Below are 23,989 nucleotides of genomic sequence, written 5' to 3' on the forward strand. Positions count from 1 at the left end.
TTATTGAGACAGGACAGTGAAGAGGAGACATGACAGGTAGGAGGGATTGCAAATCAGAAGGACAGTGGGTCAGATTCAAACTCATGCCAACTCTATAAGCCTAGGCTGTACATGTGTGCCAGGGTCAGCGACACTAACCCCTGGACCACACAGGCCACATTACTTTTGACAAAAAAAGAGGTCAGTAGTACTTCTCTACAGACAGTTTTCAGTCTTAACTCTCAGATGATGTAAAAAAAAAAAAATCTTATCTTTGATGAGGTTGACCTGACAGAGGCGAGAGTGACCGAATCTAGCACTAAGAACATCAACAACAGTTTCACAGTGAGTCCCTTCATTCTATCTTTTTCTTTCTTTAGCCTACTTCTTTTTCTTTCTCTCTGTCCTTGTGTCTGTAGGCTATATCTTTTTGTCTCGTGGCTACTGTCCATCAAAATATCAGTCTGTGACATTCACTGAGTCCCCTCTTGTTCTTTCTTTCTCCCTGTCTGTCTTTCTCTCTGTACATCTCTTAAGTTTTTTGGCTACTGTCCACCCCTATATTAGCCCTGTGTCGGCCGTGGCCATTCTAATCTAAGGTTCATCATGCAGTTGTCAGACGACCAAACTGCAGGATAAACACCACTAAAATCACTAAACCTACGGAGCGTCACTTACAATTCCTGACTGTTGATAATGATAACATTTCCTGATGACATGAATAACATTTCATCACATACACTCATCACTCTGCAATAGGGGATTCTATCTCTGCGAAAAATCACAGCACAAAATAAGATTAGAGTCTGGCTTTGAAGTGTATTTATAGGTTGCCTTTGGGGTCGTTCCACCTCAAAAAGCACAAGAAAGAGGATTTTGACACCTACCATCTGAATGTTCTGAAATCGTTTCTGTTAGAAACATAAGGTTAGCATTACTGCAAAATTATTTTGTTGAAATATAATTAGGGGGTGATACCATAATTATTGAATATTATATGAATCCTATAAATGAAAATGTCCAATTTGGGTGCGATCAATTAGCTTAATTTATCAGAGATCAAATTATATTTCAACAAAACAATGTTGCAGGAATGCTTATCCTAACTACAGAAAGGATTTCAGAACAATCTGAGATGGTGGGTGTCATGGCTTGCTGAAATGACATGGAAAGACCCTTTGGACTCATTTACATTTAATAACTGGGTGAAGCTGTGTTAGTCAGTGAGTTTCCGGGAGTGGCGGCTTGTGTTGAATTTGTGTGTTTACAGTGTGTCTGGGTGTGCGCGTGCGACAGAGAATGTTAACAGTACGTACAGTATGTGAATGTGTCCACAAAGTTGCATTTTCTGTGTTGAGGTTAAAAGAGAAAGGGTACTTCCTCCTGCTCTATTTTTATCGGTTTCTCATGCTGGCTGGAGTGGAGCTCTCCTTGGTCTCTTGTTGATGACAGCCCAAATCCAGGCATACCTGTGTTCAAATACAATTTAAAATAATTTTAAATACTTCAGTTTTGCTTGATTGAACTTGACTGCTGCAATGGAACCAATGGAATAGTCGCAAACTATCTGGCACTCCAAGAAGAAACTCCAGGAAGGCTAAAGCAAACACTCAAAGTATTTGGAAGATTTCAAATAGTGTTTGAACCCAGGTCTGAGCTCAGGCGAAGGTGGTCTTTCAGTTCCAGACAGCCAAATGAAGTGCTCTCCTTTCCCCTCCTCTCTCTCTGTGCTGTAAAGAGGGGCTGCTTTGTGGCCTTCAACACCCCCACTCACTCCCCTCCCTCCACTCCAGCCCCCCTGTGTGGGATCGCCTTGACGACAGGAAGTTTATATATGTGAGTCAGAGAACAGAGGCAGGCGGATGGGGGAGGGGCCTGCACCACGGTTCCCGGCACTCTCTCATTCAGAGCACCGCTAAGCTGGCTAGGCTAAAAGGGCTAACACCTGAGCTGGGAGAGAAGGAAAACCCTTCTGCAAAACTTCCCGCTACAGGGATCCACAGAAAGAAAAGACTGGGGGAATTCTCTGCTGGCTAGAACACTCAGACTAGGGGGAAAAGGAAGAAAAGCCAATCAGTAACAGTAAGGTACAGCTGTCGGGACTCCGGAGAGAGAGGCTAACCTCGGGACAGTTTTTAAATAAGATAGGAGAACTCTCAGCTAGCCACGGAGCACACTTTGCTGTCAAAGACTTCGTCAGGAGGACTCTTCAGGAAAGGAAAACCCCAGACCAAATATAGCAGAGCACACTCAGCACAGTCTGGAGGAGAAGGGGAGAGAGAAGGAGAACTGCCGGAGCCAAATTTGACTGGACTTCACACTGGAAGTAAGGCAGAAGAATGTCAAGAATAAGAGTGGGTGGGGGGAGCACAACAGAGATGTGTTTCCCCAGTTGGTCACTCTCCCTCCGTCCTTATGTGTGTGTCATGACATTGTTTATAGTTGGCTGTAGAATGTGCTGAGTGTGTGTGTGTGTGTGTGTGTGTGTGTGTGTGTGTGTGTGTGTGTGTGTGTGTGTGTGTGTGTGTGTGTGTGTGTGTGTGTGTGTGTGTGTGTGTGAGAGTGTGTGAGAGTGTGAGAGTGTCAGTTCCCACTGTGTTATGCACTCCCCCATGTGAAGTACCCGGTCTATAGTCTAGGAAGGGCAGGACGGGTGCATTTATTAGTGCAGAAAATGTTTTTCAAGGAAAGCAAGTATTTGTTATTGGACAAATTCAGGTATCCATGTTTCGACCTATTAGCTGTCTAGTGAGAATACACCCTAGGACAGCCCTCTGACCTAGCCAGGGCTGGATCCTTGAACAATGGACATTCCCAAAATTATCATCTAGTTATATCTCCTTTAGCTAAGGCTGCAGAGATAAAATGGTGGTGATAACATTGTTGCCAACTTTAATGAGTCTCTGGCTGGTTGAGTAGCAGTGAAAACAGGATATGTGTGTGTGTGTGTCTTTCTTCCTCCCTCGAGTCCTTGTCTGTTATGTAAGTGAAATACAACACTTCAGTCATATGAGATGCATGAAGTTGAGTCAAGTTCATGGTTGTGCGTGTGTGTGCATGGGTACTCGATATCGATCCGTCTTCACCTCTGTGCAGCGCTCTGCTCCTAAATAAAAATTCCAGGTCACACAGTAAAATATTTAGGCGCATATGCAAGGAAAATGGTCGCACTGTAAAGCCCTGCTGTGGCTCGCTTACAATTGATCGTTGCTGTAACTTTTCTCCATCTCTCTATAGTAGGGGTTTCCAACACTGTTCCAAGAGAGCTACTGTCCCGTAGGTTTTTGCTCCAACCCCAGTTGTAACTAACCTGGTTCAGTTTATCAACCAGTTAATTACTACAATTAGGTGTTCTAAATTAGGGTTGGAGTGAAAACCTACAGGATGGTAGCTCGCCAGGAACAGAGTTGGAGAATCCTGCCTAAATCCTAGAAATGTCTAGTGCACGTGTCAAACTCATTCCATGGAGGGCCAACTGTCTGCAGGTTTTCGCTCCTCCTTTGTACTTGATTGATGAATTGAGGTCATTAGTTAGTAAGGAACTCCCCTCACCTGGTTGTCTAGGTCTTAATTGAAAGAAAAAAACATAAAAAGCATACACTAGGCCCTTTAATGGATTGAGTTTGAAACCCCTGTTCTTGTGAGTAAGCCATGCGTTGTCCGCTCATTTTTTGGCATACACAGTGGCTTGTGTCCCAAATGGCACCCGATTCCCTACATAGTGTGCTACTTTTGACCAGAGCCCTATGGGCCCTGATCAAAAGTAGTGTTCTATATAGGGAATAGGGTTCCATTTGGGACGTAACCACAGTGTATGCCAGAGAGTGAGCGGACAACTCATAGTAGGACTGCCGGTGTGCGTTCGTATAGCATCAGCCTTTTTAGATGTATGCAACTGTGCTTTTTGAGGGTTTTTTTAAGTAGGTGTGAGTGTGTGCCTGTCTGCCACCCCAGGTAGGATCACATAATTCTATCCAGGTCATCAGTAGGGACCTGCCAATGAATTATACTCAAAAGCAAACATTACATAACTGCAGGTGGCAGTATATCACCGACACTGACTTTGTACCTGTTCAAACAACACTCCAGGTGGCAGTATGTGTGACAGGTTAAAGGAAATACTCATAGCCTGTTATACATTAAAAAGTATTAGTAAGTTCATAGTATGTGAGGATCTTAAAACATCTAAGGTTAAAAAGATCATGCATTCTGTATTAGTTGATAGAGATTGATAACATTCATAATTGTGTTAAAGTTAAAATCCATCAAGCGTACAAAAGGTAAGAATTGTAAAAGGAATGTGTAAACGTTATATTGATTACTTTATTTTGTGGTGCCTAATTGAAGGGGAAAAGTGTTAATCTGTGATCTACTAAATGCTCTTTAATCTATGAGCCTGAGATCGATTGCTCTGGTCTCCACCCAAGTTCGCGGGGAAATCGCGGTCTTTTCCTCATTACAGTAAAAGTTCTCACTGAGGAAATAATACCGTATCACTCTCGTGATTATTTCTCCCCTTTTTCAGGGGCGTAACATATGCACCCGTTCAGTTTGTTTACCAACTCATAGAAGAAGTAGAAATTGACTACTTTAAAATGGAGATAGTCTCAATGGCACTGCCCATGCTGTCACAGACGCCATAATGTGACAGCTACAAAGAGGAAAAGTGTGTGTGTGTGTGTGTGTGTGTGTGTGTGTGTGTGTGTGTGTGTGTGTGTGTGTGTGTGTGTGTGTGTGTGTGTGTGTGTGTGTGTGTGTGTGTGTGTGTGTGTGTGTGTAGATGGGCCATCTTAAGTGCGTACATGTTTGTGGTTCTGCTCTCTGGCAGAGAGGAAATGCGTGCAACTACTTTTATCCGTCTGGGAATAGGAGCCCCTTTGTGAAGCAACTGTGGAGGAAATGGATTGGAAGCTGACGTCCGTTCTGTAGAAATATAGCGTTACTTACCCACATTCATCCACAACTTCTGACCCAATCAATCTATCAATACATACACACAAGCACACTTGTGCACTCACTCACGCACAACAAGTACTAAAAAATCAGTCGTACATCTAAAAAGGCTGATACACAATACACGGGGAGCACACAAACACACACACTCAGTAGGAATGCTTAAGCATGGGACTCGATGTGCTTCCTCCCGTATGCATTCCTGATCACATCACATTGCACAACCCCTGGTTTCATTTCTCTGAGCACTGTGTGTCTTGCTCTTTCACTTCATCTCTCTGTCTCGCTCTCTTTCTTTCTCAAGTGATATTTGTCCTCTCTGTGTGTGCAGATCATCACTCCGTGTCGTCGGCTGATTCTGTGTGCAGACAACAGGAAAGAGATGGACTGGATGGCAGCCCTGAAGAGTGTTCAGAACAGAGAACACTTTGAGGTGAGGGCAAGGTCAGAGGTCAGGGGTCACTCTTCTCTCCCTCTCATCCAATCCCAGGGTGCATCCCAATAATCTCTCCTTCCTCCTGAAGTGTGCACTTGTTCACTACTCCCCACAAATTTAAACACATTGGATTGGTGTAACCATGGGCAAGAGGGAGTTTCCATATATCAGTCATTTCCTTCGAAATGGGTTAACAAGACCCACACTTTGGGAAAGCAGAGATACCTGGGGCACACCCCAAAATTGACCCCTGGACCCTACCCTCATAGCCTAGACACTTGTATGGAAGGGAAAGGATACGTTCGGCAGGTATAAGTAATATGGTAATAGCTTCGATTTGACCTTTGGTAGGTTAGTTGGAAGTTTCGCTGTATCGTTATTGCCTTTCTAATAAATGTATAAATGGAAACTCTAGGATTTAGAACGCCAGCTAACTGTAACTGTAAATCACCATATTGGCATTGTTGCACCACTGGCAGGAGAGAACTAACTTTTTTCAGACTAACTTTTATGATTTTTTTTGCAGAGCATACAGTCTGGCAGTTTATCGCCAGTTCCCCCTATGGGCACAAGTGAGAATTAGAATTGGACGAGGTGTACGGCGTCTCATCCCTGCGTGTGTTGTTTCTTCCATAAGGCAACATACCCAGAAGCAAAGGTATTTACATATGGTTTGAGTTTGAATAAAACCAGTTAATTTAGTAAATCTAGCCTGCTTTCATTTTTTTATTCAAGACATAGGCCTAATGCCTGCGCCTTATGTAAAAATAGTATTAGTTAGCTTGTCCACTATAACAACAGGTTCAAGCGTAACCAGATTGACTTGCTTTGAAGATAAAACTACTTTCATCGCGCACTAAGCCCATGTCCCTGGAGTAGTGACTTCAACTAGTTGCCATCTATTGGAAAGGAATGGTAACTACACTGGGCAGCTAGTTGGCAGAGTCAAAGTAGACTTTAATAATATATATTTTATTTAACTAGGCAAGTCAGTGAAGAACAAATTGTTATTTACAATGATGGCCTACCGGGGAACAGTCGGTTATATGCCATTTAGCAGACGCCTTTATCCAATGTGAACTGGGTGCATCAGTGTGGAAACAGATCATAGAAACAGGATTACAATTTTAAGATAATGGATGGTCAGTCCTTACCTCTATAGCTCTGTCTATGAATTTGAGAGTGGGTACATTTCTTCAGCCCCATCCCTCAGTGTTTTACCGAAAGAGGAGCAGGGAGACACTTATTGTTTATACTGCTGATTGCCACATTAAGTTAAGATGCAGATTAAATACACACCAAAATATGTTACAGATACTATATAAATGTCCCATCACTCAGACAGTTAGTGAATACACAGCATCCAGCACAGCAAACAATCAAATGTATTTTACAAAAGCCCTTTTTACATCAAAATAATAACCACAGTAGTTATAGAGGGTGCAACAGTTCAACACCTCAGGAGCAAATGTCTGTTGGCTTTTCATAGCTGAATATTCATACGTTGAGAGAGAGAGAGTCAAAACAGCAGGACCAGGACAAGGTAGCATGTCTGTTGAATGGGTAAAAAAAATCAGTGGAAAAACAATTCCACTCCGATGGATGGGTGGATCTCTGAATTCGCTTTTGAATGGCCTGCTCCTTCTCCATTTTCGGAAACATCAGCCCACTCCCCCAAAGTGATCGATAGAATATCTTGGCTCGCACTGTGATGATTGTGATTCTGAGCTCTCAGGTTCATACAGCGAGGTATGGTCTTCACTGATCTCACTCTCCATCTGTAGCGAATAGTGGTAGGACTCGGTTGTATACTGATGGTTGTGAGCTCAATCTAGCTGGGCCCAGAGCTCTTTAGTGATGGGCCCGGTGGACACTCTGTAGGCCACTGACATATTCAAAGATTCCTCCGGCATCTCACCATACATCTGCATGTAGTGATTGAACTCAACCTGCAGGAGGTTGGTTTGTTGTGACTGAGTGGGGAGTAACAGCTGCGGGAAATGTTCTGACAGATGGGTGTGTCTTGAGCCTTGTTCACACTGGCAGTTTGAAGTGATTCAAAACATTTTAGCATATCCAATTCGAATATGTTTTTTTCCTGCAGTCAACAGCACATGGATCTGGACATTTCAAGCTACATACATATACAAAAATGATTCCTGGCCATTTGTGTCTGAACAATAAAATCTGATTTGCCCTCAAGTCATTTTTAGACTGTTATTTGGCATATATTGTTGCTTGCTAGCTACATTGTTGACAGTTTTACAATAACATGTGGTAGCTAACGAACTTGATAATTGTTTACAAACACATTAGTGAATGTGCTAGAAAGCTAAACAGTTACCTAGCTAGCTAGTTGACTGCTGTGGCTAGCCAAAAATGACTTGTTTTGAAAGTTGGACAATCTTATCCTTTCAGGCTTTAAAAAGTGTTCTTACACTATGATTTTGATCATTCAAAGCAACTGGGAAACGTCCATGGAAGCTATTGTTGTCACCTTAGATTGCTACATAACTTCTGAGTGATAGGAACAACGAGCACCACTACCAATCAGCCTACGTCACCCCGCCAACACCCGTTGTTACTTTGACAACTAGCGTAGCCATGTCAGCAAATGACTGCTGTCTGAACACAGACAAATACAATTTGGTCACTTGTAACTTGCTGTTTGGACATTCAGTATTCCAAGACGGATTTGAACAACAAAACTGATTTGAGCATTAAGGCCTGCAGTGTGAACACGGCTTTAATGGTGGCAAGGACACACACAAGAAACAACCACATCAAACCACACCCCCAAGCCAACTCACATTTGGCTTATGTCATGGCCACCAGCATTTCCTGAGGAGCAAGCCAAATTCACTGGAATGCTTTTCCAACAGTTTTGTAGGAGTTCCCACATATGCTGAGCACTTGTTGGATTCTTTTCCTTCACCCTGCGGTCCGACTCATCCCAAACCATCTCAATTTGGTTGAGGTCGGGGGATTGTGGAGGCCAGGTCATCTGATGCAGCACTCCATCACTCTCCTTCCTGGTAAAAATAGCCCTTACACAGCCTGGAGGTGTGGTGGGTCATTGTCCTGTTGAAAAACAAATGATAGTCCCACTAAACTTAAACCAAATGGGATGGCGTATCGCTGCAGAATGCTGTGGTAGCCATGCTGGTTAAGTGTGCCTTGAATTCTAAATAAATCACAGACAGTGTCACCAGCAAAGCACCCCCACATCAAAACACCTCCTCCTCCATGCTTTACGGCGGGAAATACACATGCGGAGATCATCCGTTCACCCACACCCCGTCTCACAAAGACACGGCAGTTGGAACCAAAAATCTTCAATTTGGACTCCAGACCAAAGGACACATTCCCACCGGTCTAATGTCCATTGCTCATGTTATTTGGCCCAAGCAAGTCTCTTCTTCTTATTGGTGTCCTTTAGTAGTAGTTTCTTTGCAACAATTTGACCATGAAGGCCTGATTCACACAGTCTCCTCTGAACAGTTGATGTTGAGATGTGTCTGTTAATTGAAATCTGAAGCATTTATTTGGCCTGCAATTTCTGAGGCTGGTAACTCTAATGAACTTATCCTCTGCAGCAGAGTTAACTCTGGGTCTTCCTTTCCTGTGGCGGTCCTCATGAGAGCCAGTTTCATCATAGTGCTTGATGGTTTTTGCGACTGCACTTGAAGAAACTTTCAAAGTTCTTGAAATGTTCCGGATTGACTGACCTTCATGTCTCAAAGTAATGATGGACTGTCGTTTCTCTTTGCTTATTTGAGCGGTTCTTACCATAATATGGACTTGGTCTTTTACCAAAGAGGGCTATCTTCTGTATACCCCCCCCCCCCCCCCACCTTGGCACAACACAACTGATTGGCTCAAGCGCATTAAGGAAAAAAATTCCACAAATTAACTTTTAAGAAGGCATACCTGTTAATTGAAATGCATTCCAGGTGACTACCTCATGAAGCTGGTTGAGAGAATGCCAAGAGTGTGCAAAGCTGTCATCAAGGCAAAGGGTGGCTATTTGAAGAATCTCAAATATAAAATATATTTTGATTTGTTGAACACTTTTTTGGTTACTACATGATTCCATGTGTGTTATTTCATACTTTTGATGTTTTCACAATTATTCTACAATGTAGAAAATAGTAAAAAATAAAGAAAAACCCTTGAATGAGTAGGTATTAAAAAACTTTTGACCAGTAGTGTATACACTACTGGATTTTTGTTTTAGATTCCGTCTCTCACAGTTGAAGTGTACCTATGATAAAAATTACAGACCTCTACATGCTTTGTAAGTAGGAAAACCTGCAAAATCGGCAGTGTATCAAATACTTGTTCTCCCCACTGTATGTATATATATATACACACTACTGTTCAAAAGTTTGGGGTCACATAGAAATGTCCTTATTTTTTAAAGAAAAGCATTTTTTTTTTGTCCATTTAAATAATATCAAATTGATCAGAAATAAAGTGTAGACAATGTTAATGGCTATTGTAGCCAGAAACGGCTGATAAAAAAAAAAATGTTTTTATGGAATATCTACATAGGCGTACAGAGGCCCATTATCAGCAACTTTCACTCCTATGTTCCAATGGCACGTTGTGTTAGCTAATCGAAGTTATAGCCACAGTCTAGGACATTTACGGTCATTAGTGAAAACATGTTTATTTTATCTACTGAAAATGTATAAAAATGTGTTACTGATGCTGTTCTGTGGCCAAACATTTTGGAATGTTTGCCACAAATAAAAGTATTAACACATATTTCCTTATTTTCACAATCTCCATATCTCGAAACTAGTTGCAACTGGTTTAATTGTATTTAGGCCCAGAGCCTTCTGTTCACGTAAACAGGATAGGCCCAATAAACAAGCTCTTAAATCTTTTCGTGGTTCAAACTTAAGTGAAAATCTGGCTGAAATGTTCTTCGAACTCTGTAGATCAGTTTATGAAGGATAACGATCTGCAGAGGCTGTTTCAGAAAGGTGGGGTTGGATACCACATGTTCAGTCATCATGACACCAGCAACAATAATCAGATTAGAGAACTTTTTAGAGAAAATAGAAACCATACTGATAAAAACAGATTAGCTGGTCATGGCACTGGAGAAATGCAGCTACAGTAGTTACATTATCATCACTGCAGCAATGCTGATTGGCTGATGATAGTAAAGTGTTTGGCAAACAGTTTGAAAACATGACACTGCCTGGAGGAAACACCAGGTGCAGGAAAGACAGTGGCAGGGACAGAAGGGATGGGAGGGACAGTGGTAGGGACGGGAGGGGTGGTGGCCGGGACAGGAGTGACAGGAAGGACAGTGGAAGGGACAGGAAGTATGGGAGGGACGGTGGCAGGGACAGGAGGGATGGTAGGGACCGTGGTATTGGGAGGGACGCTGTGGAATAACAAGGCTTTCAGGGGCCAGACGATGACACCAAATGACTGCTTCTCTCTCACACACAGGTCATGTCATGAATGTGTTTCTATCTGTATCAGGCCAGGCGTACCTGTATGTTGCAGGTGAGTTTATCTTCTCCAAGAATCACAGGCAACAGCTCTCAATCTCCACCGCCCAGCTGATTGGCTCCACAGCAGCACAGCACCCCCTCCTTAGTGATGTAGCTGAACCCTCATCAACACCGTCTCTCCAGCAACACAGCACCCCCTCCTTAGTGATGTAGCTGAACCCTCATCAACACCGTCTCTCCAGCAGCACAGCACCCCCTCCTTAGTGATGTAGCTGAACCCTCATCAACACCGTCTCTCCAGCAACACAGCACCCCCTCCTTAGTGATGTAGCTGAATCCTCATCAACACCGTCTCTCCAGCAGCACAGCACCCCCTCCTTCGCGGTGTAGCTCAACCCTCAGCAGCACCGTCTCTCCAGCAGCACAGCACCCCCTCCTTAGTGATGTAGCTGAACCCGCATCAACACCGTCTCTCCAGCAACACAGACAAAGACAATAAACACACTGCATTGGTCTTGCTGGTGCCTTCAAACCAAAACTAATGAAACGTGGTGGAGGAAATATGTTGTTCTAACTTTTTCTTTGTCAACATGAGCCCTGTGTTGTATAATGCTGAACCATTGACCAATAGTGTCCTCTAGTGGTGCTTTCTGAGAGTGAGTCACACGTGAACTGGTGGGCAGGATTGTAAAGTAAGTAGTCTCCAATTCACTCAGACACTAACTGCTAGGCTTTTCCGGCTTCAAGCCACCCAGTCCAACAAAGCAAGGTCACAGCACCTTATGGAACAGTAGCATCTATCCGAAATGGACTCAAGTAGCCTCCTTCCTTGACAGGATGGAAAGGAACTGTAAAGATGCTGTTGTATTTCAGAAGACAATGAAACACAAAATGTGACCTCTCTCACGTCAGTTAAATTCAAAAGCCTTTAATTGGTACTACATTTGAGAAGTGATGTTACAAAGCTTTTCACATTTTCCACAGGTGAGAAGTGCTATTCACATGAATATGACCTGGAGTGAGAAACTAGATCAGGTCCCGGTTTCCCAAAAGCATCTTAAGGCTACGTTCATTGAACTTAGCCTTAAAGCTGCAATCAGCAGTAGACACAATAACAAAGTGGCCTCCCCACTGCTGGTTCAGGTAAAAAGCTGAGGGATGGGGCTGGAGAATGTTAGGACTGATCATACATGATATCAAAATCATAGTTTTAACAACGTTTTGAGGCTATATAGTGTTTGTTTAAATGTTCATTGTTTACAAACACTGGTGTAAAACAAGCTTATATTTTGGTTCTGATGGGGTATGACAGTTCATCTAAGCTCATGAGGCATTTATGAATTATATTATTCAAGAATCAATGGGTACATATCAACTTCTAAGTCCAAAAATGGATGCAGCAACTGCTGATTGCCCTAACCTTTGATGCTTGCAGATCTGAAACGGTCTGGACAGGCATAACCAGTGTAGTACTGGTGGAGCTCCCACCATATTGCCTACTCCTTACGTATCTGCAAACATGCTGAGGCCAGATCCACGTACTGGTTAGGACCAAAGGTGTAGGGAGCATATTGGGACCAACTGCAAGACAAGAGTTGGGCAAACTGAGAGGAGTAAGTTAATGACCAGACAAATACCATATACCAAGTACCTGTGCTACTTGTCAGGTGTCAGTGCTGTTATCCAATCAACAGAACGGTCAGGTGCCAGTGCTGTTACCTAATCAATAGACAACAGAACAGTGGTGTTTGAGTGCTTTTACTTAATCAACAGAACTATCAGGTGTCAGTGCTGTTCCCTAATCAACAGAACTGTCAGGTGTCAGTACTGCACACAACATGCAACCTGAGAACACTGCTTTAGTGAAGACACATTAAGCAGCACAGGACAGTGATGTCAGATACTTTGCTTAATAAATGCTATTAGTGGTGCCATAGTAAAAATGTCAATATGTTTCAACATTAGATAACCTGCAGCATAGTCTGGGCTGGCTAATGCTAGAACAGAATGGCATCCAGGCTATAGATTGTTTCACATCTAGAAAAAAACACAGTCTTTTCGGTATGAAATGCATTGAGTACCTATGATTCTCTCTCTCTCTCTCTCGTTAACAGGTCCACACTATCTAAGGGAGATTAAACGTTCCCCCCATTTCAGGTAAACAAAGCACAGGATTCAAAAGAAAACAGCAACAGAAATGCTTTTAATGTAATGGTGATTTGAATGACAGTAGCCCCGAGGGCGAGGCTAGTCGGTTTAACAGAATGAGAGAGTATATTGCATAGGTTGTTAATACCGGACAGTATAGTATGGAAACCCAGTACAAACAATCCAACTGCCAAGATGACTCTCACACTCTAAAAATACCCTTTAAGCACTGATCAAAGACCAATCTAGCCTTTCAGCTCCTGATGGCTCATGTTTGTACCTAGAGTCTTCTACCATTCAGTCTCTACAGTTGGGAAATACATGATTTGATATTGGATTACTATGAAAAACCAAAAACGGTCCATGTTGTTAAAACAAATAACACTTGCCATGATAGAAAACTTTGCCACAGCATCCTAGACCTGTATACAGAAAGGCTGCCAATGTAGTCTTCTCCTCCTCCATCTATACAAATGCTTTGAACATTCAAAAATGCTACATTGCTCGACAGATCCGTGACCTGCTAGTGAAAAACGTATTTTCAGAAAATGTGTATAGATCTATTTTGTAAAGAAATTGTAATTCAATAACTTGAAGTGCAAATTTCAGATTCTCTAAATAGTAATATTAATAAGATCAAGTAACTAGTTTGGCTAAAATATAAATAAACACAATTCAAGCAAATACTTCATTAAAAAACATTTAAATAATTGTCAAATATTGCATTTTACCAAACCATACTTAGTGACGCTCTGTTCAATAAGCCAGGTTTTCATGGATCAGTTAAAGCCTTAAGTCAAATTTTTGCACAACAGGAGTAGAGATTTGCCTCATAGTGGCATAGCTAGAAAAAAACAGCCTCCCTGAGCAAAGTCACAACACTACAATTCAAATATTGAATAAAACACTCAAAGCTTGGCAAAACACACCATGCATCCTTCATGTTCTTCTTTTAGATGAAATTCACAATGAAAACAAGGTCTTCGTCCCAAATGGCACCTTAATCCCTAATAGTGCACTACTTTTGACCAGGACCCACAGGGCTCTGGTCAATACTAGTGCGTTATTTAGGGAACGTGGTGCATTTGGGAAGCACACTAAGAGCCCCATAAATCAGTCATATTGAATCATATGTAACAAAAGCAGTACTAGTGTTTCTGGGAAGTCACTTATTGTTATTATAAATTACTGTCAAAGGATATAGAATAAACATACAGCCTCACTAACCCATTGCATTTCACACATTCCTAACACTACAATCAAATATGTATTCTAACAGGTCTACAAAACTCAAGTCCATCTATAGATTCTAGCTATTGCACAACAAGTTACTGTATTATAGTTTGAACTGGTCTGTCTGGTGACAAGGCAAGTCCTCTCACAGTCAATAATAAGTTCATGTTTTGGTTAAACAGCTCACATCTACTTTGCTCTCAAAAGTACAACGGCCCACCACTAGACTAGCCGTTTTACTGAGCTCAGTATACCACTGCATGTAAAATTCTTCAATGCATTGGCTTACATGTTGATACCTAGTTTGCTTCATTGCAGGAAGGAATGATACACCTTCACATCACTCAAACGATTACCTTTAAATCATTTATGTGATGTTCGTGGATCAAGCCTCAATTTCCCCTGAAACCTATCATACTGTATTCTGGTCCCAGATCTGTTGTTGCTCTTGTCAGCGCCATTGCTCATTGTCAAGCCAAATATGGTTTGACACAATCAGTGACAATGAGTTGGCATGATAGCACAAACAGACTGGCACTCAGGCCAACCATTCCACTCATTGGCAGAAAATGTATTTCTCAGGAGTTCCAGGAGTAATATTTTGCCTGCTGCAGTGAGCTGTGGTAAGAGTATTGAGAACAGGCGCAGAATCAGAGCACATTGAGAATTTATACATAGGTCTCGAGATAAAGCAGGACCAAAGACCACTTTTACACAGACTTGACTTCACAGACACTAAAAAGACAGCTTATAATACTACACTTTGCTAAAATAGGCAACAACAAAAAATGTAGCAGTTAAATAAATATTTGGGAGAAGCACAAAGAAAATGTCCTTTACTTTTCCACATCTGAGTAGTGACTCACAGCAGGCAGTAGGTTCCCAAGGTTGAACAGAGTGAGAGATAAAGTGTCTGACCACCCACATCCACCTGGGGTGCATTCATTAGTGTCAGTGTAGTAAAACATTTCACAATGAAAATTAGAATTTCTATTGGACAAATTCAGATAGGCCCTTTCCTGTTTCAATCCATTTGCTTGTGTTTGCTTCCTACTGAATACACCCCTGTACCTCTACTGACAGTGATAAGCACAACCGTTGACCTCTCTAACATCACCTGGGGCTTAATCATTCAGAAAGGTGAACAGGAACAAAACGTTCAGATAGAAATGTAACATATAGAACTGACATGATGGATTCTCTCTCTGACAAAGAAGAATGCATGTTCTAAATGATGTATTTCTATCTACCTTTAAGTCATTTATTAGACGCTCTTATCCAGAGGGACTTACAGTAGTGAGGGCATACATGTTCATACTGTTACCCTGTGGGAATGTTGCAGATGGTGCCACACGGGACCATATGCAACATTCTGAAAGTTTCAACCTTTTGAATACACCCCTGGCTAGTACTGAATCCTGGTTCCCTCGACATACAACTGTTAGGGTGCATGTTCACATGCAGACCTGTCTTCAACCAAATGACACGGACTGCTTGCCCTGAAGTCATTCGCCTTTGATGAAATGTAGCAATTTAAGGAAACAAATGAAACTGTAATTGATATTTAAATATCGCAAAACATACAAAAGCTGATTTTAAAGTGTAAACATTGTTTTGATGCCTGATGGTCATTTTTTCTGTACATGGATAAATTATTTTAAATAAATCATGTAGGTCTTAACGATAAATTGTTCTTATTAAAATGTAAAAAAACAACAATTTTTATAATAATTTTTATAATCATGTCCATGTTAACATTGTTCTATTTTCTGTGGTATAAATAGATATATCTGTCACATCTCCGTCTTCTAAACTCTTACACATCTTCTCCGGCTTTGACTTTTCAAGGCAAAAACAATACTCGTCACAGCCGTGCACACACACACACGCACGCGCACACACACGCGCGCACACACACACACACACACACACACACACACACACACGCACGCACGCACACACACGCACGGTTTGTGCAGTGTCTACGTGCGGTTGAGTGTCTGGAAGATTCTGGAGATCTGCAGCATGACAGGCCCAGTCTCAGGGTCGTTCATCCACTGGGTGCTATTCAGAGGGTTCTCCAACATGTCCTCAAACGCTGCATAAAGCCAACAAGGGTTTTAGAGGCTAACCTGCTGTGTGACCCTACAGTACACACAACAGAAAACATAATCAAATGCTAACACACATTAAAAAGCCACTTGTGTTTGTGTGTAACAGCGGTCATTCCTACCCAGCAGTGTTTTGGGGTTGGTGAGGCCCAGCTGGACCACGGGGTTCTCCAGGATGGCCTGGAACAGAGGACTGTTGGTGTCGATGCCCTTATCCAGGTCCTCTGGAGACGGCTTCCTGTCCCCCAGCAGCCACTCACACTGCAGGATGACAACACGTTAACCAATCAGCAGCCACTCACTCCGCAAACACGTTAACCAATCAGCAAACACTTACTCACACAGAGGGACAACAAGATGTTTAGGTCAGTTAGTCAACTTCTCTGAAACTAGGATGGTCAATAGAGAATCAGGTCTCGATCCCAATGACAACATGGCCAAAGGGTATGAAAAGCAGTTAAATCATTCCTTCCGCTTGTATAAATTAATTTATTCTGCATATAGAATGTCTCATTGAATACAAGACAAATGCATCATATAGATAGGTCTTTCAGGAGCACTCTGTATCTTCTAAGTGTCATATACTTCATGCTAGCAGATACCTATACTTCCAGGCATTGCGCTAATGGTAGTTAGCATTGGCTCTCGAAACTCCCTCCAACTTCCTTCATACTGGACAGACATAAAAATGGTATCCACGAGTTCATCTGACTCAGGGGAAGTATCCCTTTAAACTTACCGCAGCATCCTGTTGGTTGTTGTTGACTCTCAGAGCATCGACCACCTCCTTCTCATCGAAACCCATCTCCATTAAAGCAATGACTGCCTGCAGAGTTAGACAGCAAAGAGTCTACTCATTCATCTGTGTGAGTTAACAGTTTATATAGTCAATACTTTCATTCCACAAGACATTTGTCATTATTCTATCAAGCTTTTGTAACAATATGATCAATAGAGTTTTATCACACAATGAGTCCAATAATCACAACACAGCAACCGAGTCCATAACTGAACGGCATCACATTACAAACACTGTGTGTAAGCTAGCTACATGTATCAGTATTAGCTTGGTACATCCCAGGCCAGGCCATTGGGACCCACAGTGACACTCACCCGTGAGTCGGCCCTGAACTCTCTTTTCCTTCGGATTCTCTTGAAGATCTCAGTAAGCTCGTCCTGCCTGGCTCCGGTGGCAGCGTCGTCTGTGCTGGTCTGGGAGAGGGTGCAGAGGAGGCTGGGACGGAAGGCGGAGGCCGAGATAGAATGGACCAGGGGGGGTGCTGTGGCCCCTACTGCTCCTGGGGTGTCCTGGCCAGGCAGGGGTGTGTCCACCGTGGGGTCATCTACGTGCTCAATCAGCCACTCCATGGCCTGGGTCACCGACATGCTGCAGGATGGAGGCAGTGAAGGAGGGGCATGGTTAAAACTGTAGTTTCTGTCGTTTCACACTCTTCAGTTCAGATATGGCTCTCTTGTGATTCAAACAACTGGTGAATCTGTATACACTTCACTGATGACCACTGACCAGTAACATGGATGTAAGACTACACTCGTTGTGTCAGTAATTCTGATGTAGAGTCTGACTCCTGCTGCTACTAAGTATAATTGATTGTGACTCACTGATTGAGTCTGAGAGCTTTGATGGCTCTGCTCTCAGGGAAACCCATCTCAGTCAGCTGCTGAAGGGCCGTCTCATCCACCCGGTCCTCATCATCCTCATCCAGCATGGCTGACAAATCACACACAGACACACATTGTTAGTGAACTGGAATAATAGTATAATACAGTTGTCACTCATGAATAGCCTCGGTCAGTATTTCAAAATTGTGTTGCTGGTCCGCACTCAAAAAGGAGATTCAAGTTCTCTTTTTAGTATTTATTTAATTTGGGGGTAGGTAGATAGACAAATGTTTCAGCCTTTGTTAGTGTCATTCAAAAGTAACAATATATACTCTTTATATACAAAAGTATGTGAACACCCCTTCAAAATTAGTGGATTCGGCTATTTCAGCCACACCCGTTGCTGACAGGTGTATAACATCGAGCACACAGCCATGCAATCTCCATTGACAAACATTGGCAGTAGAATGGCTTTAATGAAGAGCTCAGTGACTTTCAACGTGGCACCGTCATAGGGTGCCACCTTTCCAACAAGTCAGTTCCTCAAATTTCTGCCCTGCTAGAGCTGCCCCGGTCAACTGTAAGCGCTGTTATTGTGAAGTGGAAACATTTATGAGCAGCAATGGCTCAGCCGCGAAGCGGTAGGCCACCCAATCTCACAGAACAGGACCGCAGAGTGCTGAAGCGCATAGTGAGAAAAATCATGTTCTCGGTTGCAACACTCACTACAGAGTTCCAAACTGCCTCTGGAAACAATGTCAGCACAATAACTGTTCATAGGAAACTTCATGAAATGTGTTTCCATGGCCGAGCAGCCGCACACAAGCCTGAGATCACCATGCGCAATGGCAACCGCCGGCTGGATTGGTGTACGCCATTGTACTCTGAAGCAGTGGAAACACGTTCTCTGGAGTGATGAATCACGCTTCAACATCTGGCAGTTTGACGGATGAATCTGGGTTTGGCGGATGCCAGGAGAACACTACTTGCCCCGATGCATAGTGCCAACTGTACAGTTTAGTGGAGGAGGAATAATGGTCTGGGGCTGTTTTTCATGGTTTGGGCTAGGCCCCTTAGTTCCAGTGAAGGGAAATCTTAACGCTACAGCATACAATGACATTCTAGACGATTCTGTGCTTCCAACTTTGTGGCAACAGGTTGGGGAAGGCCCTTTCCTGTTTAAGCATGACAACGCCCCCGTGCACAAAGCGAGGTCCATAAAGAAATGGTTTGTTGAGATCAGTGTGGAAGAACTTGACTGGCCTGCACAGAGCCCTGACCTTAACTCCATCGAAAACATTTGGGATGAATTGGAACGCTGAATGCGAGCCAGGCATAATCGCCCAACATCAGCGCCTGACCTCACGAACGCTCTTGTGGCTGAATGGAGAAAGTCCCAGCAGCAATGTTGCAACATCCAGTGGAAAACCTTGCCAGAAGCATGGAGACTGTTATAGCAGCAAAGGGGGGGGGGGGGGGGGGCAACTCCATATTATTGCCCATGATTTTGGAATGAGATGTTCAACGAGCAGGTGTCCACATACACACGGGTGTGTATTACATGACCAAAAGTATGTATGTGTGTGTGTATATATATATATATATATACACACACACACACACAATATACACACACATACACAATATACATATACACACACATACATATACACAGTTGAAGTCAGAAGTTTACATAGACCTCAGTTTTTCACAATTCCTGACATTTAATCCTAGTAAAAATTCCCTGTCTTAGGTCAGTTAGGATCACCGCATTATTTTAAGAATGTGAAATGTCAGAATAATAGTAGAGATAATTATTTATTTCAGCTTTTATTTTTCTTTCATCACATTCCCAGTGGGTAAGAAGTTTACATACACTCAATTAGTATTTGGCAGCATTGCCTTTAAATTGTTTAACTTGGGTCAAACGTTTCAGAGAGCCTTCCACAAGCTTCCCACAATTAATTGGGTGAATTTTGGCCCATTCCTCCTGACAGAGCTGGTGTAACTGAGTCAGGTTTGTAGGCATCCTTGCTCGCACACACTTTTTCAGGTCTGCCCACAAATTTTCTGTAGATGAGGTCAGGGCTTTGTGATGGCCACTCCAATACCTTGACTTTGTTGTCCTTAAGCCATTTTGACAACTTTGGAAGTGTGCTTGGGGTCATTGTCCATTTGGAAGACCCATTTGCAACTAAGCTTTAACTTACTGACTGATATCTTGAGATGTCTTCCTCATGATGCCACCTATTTTGTGAAGTACACCAGTCCCTCCTGCAGCAAAGCACCCCCACAACATGATGCTGCCACCCCCGTGCTTCACGGTTGGGATAGTGTTCTTTGGCTTGCAAGCATCCCCCTTTTTCCTCCAAACATAACGATTGTCATTATGGTCAAACAGTTCTATTTTTGTTTCATCAGACCAGAGGACATTTCTCCAAAAAGTACAATCTTGGTCCCCATGTGCAGTTGCAAACCATAGTCTGGCTTTTTTATGGCGGTTTTGGAGCGGTGGCTTCTTCCTTGCTGAGCGGCCTTTCAGGTTATGTCGATATAATTGGACTCGTTTTACTGTGGATATAGATACTTTTGTACCCGTTTCCTCCAGCATCTTCACAAGGTCCTTTGCTGTTGTTCTGGGATTGATTTGCACTTCTCGCACCAAAGTACGTTCATCTCTAGGAGACAGAACGCGTCTCCTTCCTGAGCGGTATGACGGCTGCGTGGTCCCATGGTGTTTATACTAGCGTACTATTGTTTGTACAGATGAACGCGGTACCTTCAGGCGTTTGGAAATTGCTCCCAAGAACTCAGACTTTTTTTCTGAGGTCTTGGCTGATTTCTTTGGATTTTCCCATGATGTCAAGGAAAGAGGCACCGAGTTTGAAGGTAGGCCTTGAAATACATCCACAGGTACACCTACAATTGACTCAAATGATGTCAATTAGGCTATCAGAAGCTTCTAAAGCCATGACATTTTCTGGAATTGTCCAAGCTGTTTAAAGGCACAGTCAACTTAGTGTATGTAAACTTCTGACCCACTGGAATTGTGATACAGTGAATTATAAGTGAAATATTGTGTCTGTAAATAATTGTTGGAAAAATGTATTGTGTCATGCACGAAGCAGATGTCCTAACTGACTTGCCAAAACTATAGTTTGTTCACAAGAAATTTGTGGATTGGTTGAAAAACGAGTTAATGACTCAAACCTTAGTATTTGTAAACTTCCGACTTCAACTGTGTGTGTGTGTGATATATATATATATATATATATTCCCTAATCAGTCAGCCAAGGCAGTTGTGAAGGCGTGGAGTGTAACAGCGTCTGCATGTTGTACCATTGGCCTTTTTGAAGAGCTCCACAGCATCAGGATTCAAGGCGAGAAGCTTCTGGGCCACTTCAATGAGAGAGACAAGGATTTTCCTAAGCTCCGTCTGAAACTGAAGGAAAATGTACACACATGCACACATAAACAATAATTAATACTCTATTTTTTGGACTGAGGTTCATGCCATAACATTGAGAGCATTATCAACTTGCCAGGTCTCCTGTGGGAATGAGGTCTTCTGACCTCAATGGGATTTCCTAATTAAATAAAGGGTTACATAAACATTAAATCTTAGCATCAGAAATTTAAAACAGGTTTAATATGACAAACTTCACTCATTTTAACCTGCCTCTGAATATTGTGCAGACCCATGAAATTCAGGACTAGTTGAATTTCAGTACAATAGTCAGTGGAACACTCCTCCAGTGCTTTGAACCATGCATTCAACCAGGTTATTTACAATGGTGTTCAATCCTACTGTACATACGTCTCTGATGTTGTGCTGGGTGACAGTGCGGTCAGTGTGGCGGGTGGACAGGCCAGCGGTGGCCTTCAGGATAGCTTCCTTATCTGGAGCCTTGTTATCTTGCTTCTTCTGACAGACAAGGAGGAATCACACACGGACAATAATCCCAGACAGTACAAATAGTTAGATGTAAGAAGTTTGTTGAATTACTTGTCCATGGTTCTATCCATATTAGCAATCCATTAAACATTTCAGTCTGATGATCAGTGCCTATTTAGTTTCAGCACTGAGTTAGATAACCCACAAACCAATACAATTAAACGAGAGTAAATAAATCAGTTTTACCTTTTCCTCTGCAGATATATCCGCCATTTTCGGAGGGGGTGGCGGTGGTCTCTTCTTTATCAGTAGAAGAACATCTAAAACCGAAGGAATCACTAACTTCCTAGCACAATTTTTGTTGTTGTATTGATTGTATATCGTTATATTTTTACTTTGTGTGACTGTCCTTGTCTATCAGTGTATCAGTGTTTTGTTGCTTGTCATGTGTGTGGACCCCAGGAACAGTAGCTGCTGCTTCTGCAAAAGCTAATAGGGAGCCAAATAAACAAATAACAATCACTAAATGTTTGTGGTGAAAATGGAAACATTGAGACAACTTTGTGACATCCATACAATTACCTTTATCTTTTAAATTTTCATCTGAAACTGTTTTTGTTTCCATGAGGATCCTCTCTGTAGCAGCATGGACAAGTTTGTGGTGTGTGAGTGTTTTGGGGTCTTCAAGACTTCCATGTACATACTGAAAAACAATTAAAACCCAACATTATCCCACAGGCAGGAACAAGTACCAGTACTTTTACCCTGGTAAAAATACTAGCTACAGTGTCATAAGCAGTTTGTAATTGGTCATGTATAGGGTAGATAGACCTACATCAATAGCCAGACTAATTTCGAAAGGTACCAATTATTTCTGCATTACACTAGGAGCATTGTGCCTAGTTTGCAGGTTTAGAGGCTAGACAGCTTGCGAGCCAACTTGCTAAATTATAAATAGCAGTGTCTACCCAGTTACTATAAATACGGAACCACTGACAATTTCAACGGGGCCTGCAAACAGCTACAATTTCACCCCGGGCAAACACCAATGAGCAAGCAGGAAAATAAACACACAAACATACATGTTTCAAGCACTTCTCTTTGAGTTTTTCAATAGTGGTATCCTCTGTAACTTCTTCCAACCACTCCGTACCCTCCATTGTACAAATATGAATTTTTAATATTTTTCCGGCGAATATCTTCTCTTCTTGCACAAACATAGCTGTAGCCTTGGTGTGTAGCTAGATAGCTGCCAGTCCAGTGATGTTGGCTTGCTGTTACGGCTAGCTTGCTAACGTTATGGCGCTAACTGGCGTCTTCGAGAACCAGCGACAACAGTGCAAACGCCTGCACTTTTGATTTTCAGACCATTTTCAGACAGTCTGGTCGTAATTTAACGCGATAGCAGTCTACTGACGTTATTTCGCTAAAAATATTTGTTTACTTTCCTTGAAGAGTCGAGCAGCCAGCCGAAGACCATATTTTGTTGGTAACGATTGACCTCTGAACCCAGGAAACGCAGTGTTGGCCCTGTGCATAGTGGGAGTTGTAGTTACGTTACGTCTTAAATCCTTGTTTGCAATATCCTTTTTTGGACTTATACATTTCTAACCATTAATTCTTTAAGAATATAACTTATAAATGCCTTATGAGCTTAGTTCAACTGTTGAACCCGGCAATGAGAATCCCAAAAATCCAATGGCTACACTGACAATTTTCATTGACCCCCTTTTTATTTGCACTGACTCTCTTGCACTGGCTCTATGCACATACATACTCACACAAATACACACATTGGCTGCTGCTCATCTGTTTATTATCTATCCTGATTGCCTAGTCACTTTTACCTCTACCTGCATCAAATCAAATCAAATTTAATTTGTCACATGCTCCGAATATGTGTAGACCTTACAGTGAAATGCTTACTTACAAGCCCTTAACCAACAATACAGTTCAAGAAAGAGTTAAGAAAATATTTAATAAATAAACTAGTAAATACAATAATGAGGCTATATACAGGGGGTTCCGGTACAAGTCAATGTGCAGGGGTACAGATTAGTCAAGTTATTTTGTACATGTAGGTTTGGGTAAAATGACAATGCATAGATAATAAACAGAAGCAGTGTAAAAACAAAGTGGG

At 42.3% G+C, this 23,989-nt stretch overlaps 1 protein-coding gene and 1 long non-coding RNA gene across 6 annotated transcripts; one reads left to right on the forward strand and one right to left on the reverse strand.

The window, feature by feature from the left end:
• Window positions 1-1,252: 1,252 nt before the first annotated feature.
• On the forward strand, window positions 1,253-6,074 carry LOC106579795 (uncharacterized). Its single transcript, XR_014381801.1, has 3 exons — window positions 1,253-2,305; window positions 5,264-5,365; window positions 5,895-6,074. It is a non-coding gene; the product is annotated as an uncharacterized LOC106579795 (long non-coding RNA).
• Window positions 6,075-13,024: 6,950 nt separating this feature from the next.
• Window positions 13,025-23,372, reverse strand: LOC106579794 (ubiquitin-associated domain-containing protein 1). 5 transcript variants are annotated; one of them, XM_014159980.3, is made up of 11 exons: window positions 22,932-23,372; window positions 22,432-22,552; window positions 22,096-22,169; window positions 21,772-21,876; window positions 21,497-21,541; window positions 21,294-21,396; window positions 17,955-18,063; window positions 17,448-17,721; window positions 17,074-17,160; window positions 16,457-16,595; window positions 13,025-16,321 (listed from the first exon to the last, which is right to left on the reverse strand). In XM_014159980.3, exons 1-11 carry the CDS (start codon window positions 23,067-23,069, stop codon window positions 16,206-16,208), a joined length of 1,311 nt encoding a protein of 436 aa, XP_014015455.1. In that variant the 5' UTR covers window positions 23,070-23,372; the 3' UTR covers window positions 13,025-16,205. The 5 variants fall into 5 exon arrangements, with proteins under 5 accessions (XP_014015455.1, XP_014015454.1, XP_014015456.1 ...); XM_014159979.3 differs by having other exon boundaries at window positions 21,772-21,879; XM_014159981.3 differs by lacking the exon at window positions 21,497-21,541 and having other exon boundaries at window positions 21,772-21,879.
• Between the last annotated feature and the right edge of the window lie 617 nt (window positions 23,373-23,989).

The sequence above is a fragment of the Salmo salar genome, chromosome 20 (genome assembly GCF_965601325.2).
Source record: "Salmo salar chromosome 20, fSalSal1, whole genome shotgun sequence".
In the NCBI taxonomy this organism is placed as follows: Eukaryota; Metazoa; Chordata; class Actinopteri; order Salmoniformes; family Salmonidae; genus Salmo; species Salmo salar.

Excerpts from the sequence above, each read along its gene's own strand:
- LOC106579794 (XM_014159979.3), bottom strand. The coding sequence starts at position 23,069 with ATGTTTGTGCAAGAAGAGAAGATATTCGCCGGAAAAATATTAAAAATT. Across the intron at positions 22,553-22,931 it reads AAGAGAAGTGCTTGAAACAT|TATGTACATGGAAGTCTTGA; the intron begins GTATGTTTGTGT and ends ATTGTTTTTCAG. Across the intron at positions 18,064-21,293 it reads GCTCTTCAAAAAGGCCAATG|CCATGCTGGATGAGGATGAT; the intron begins GTACAACATGCA and ends GTGATTTGTCAG.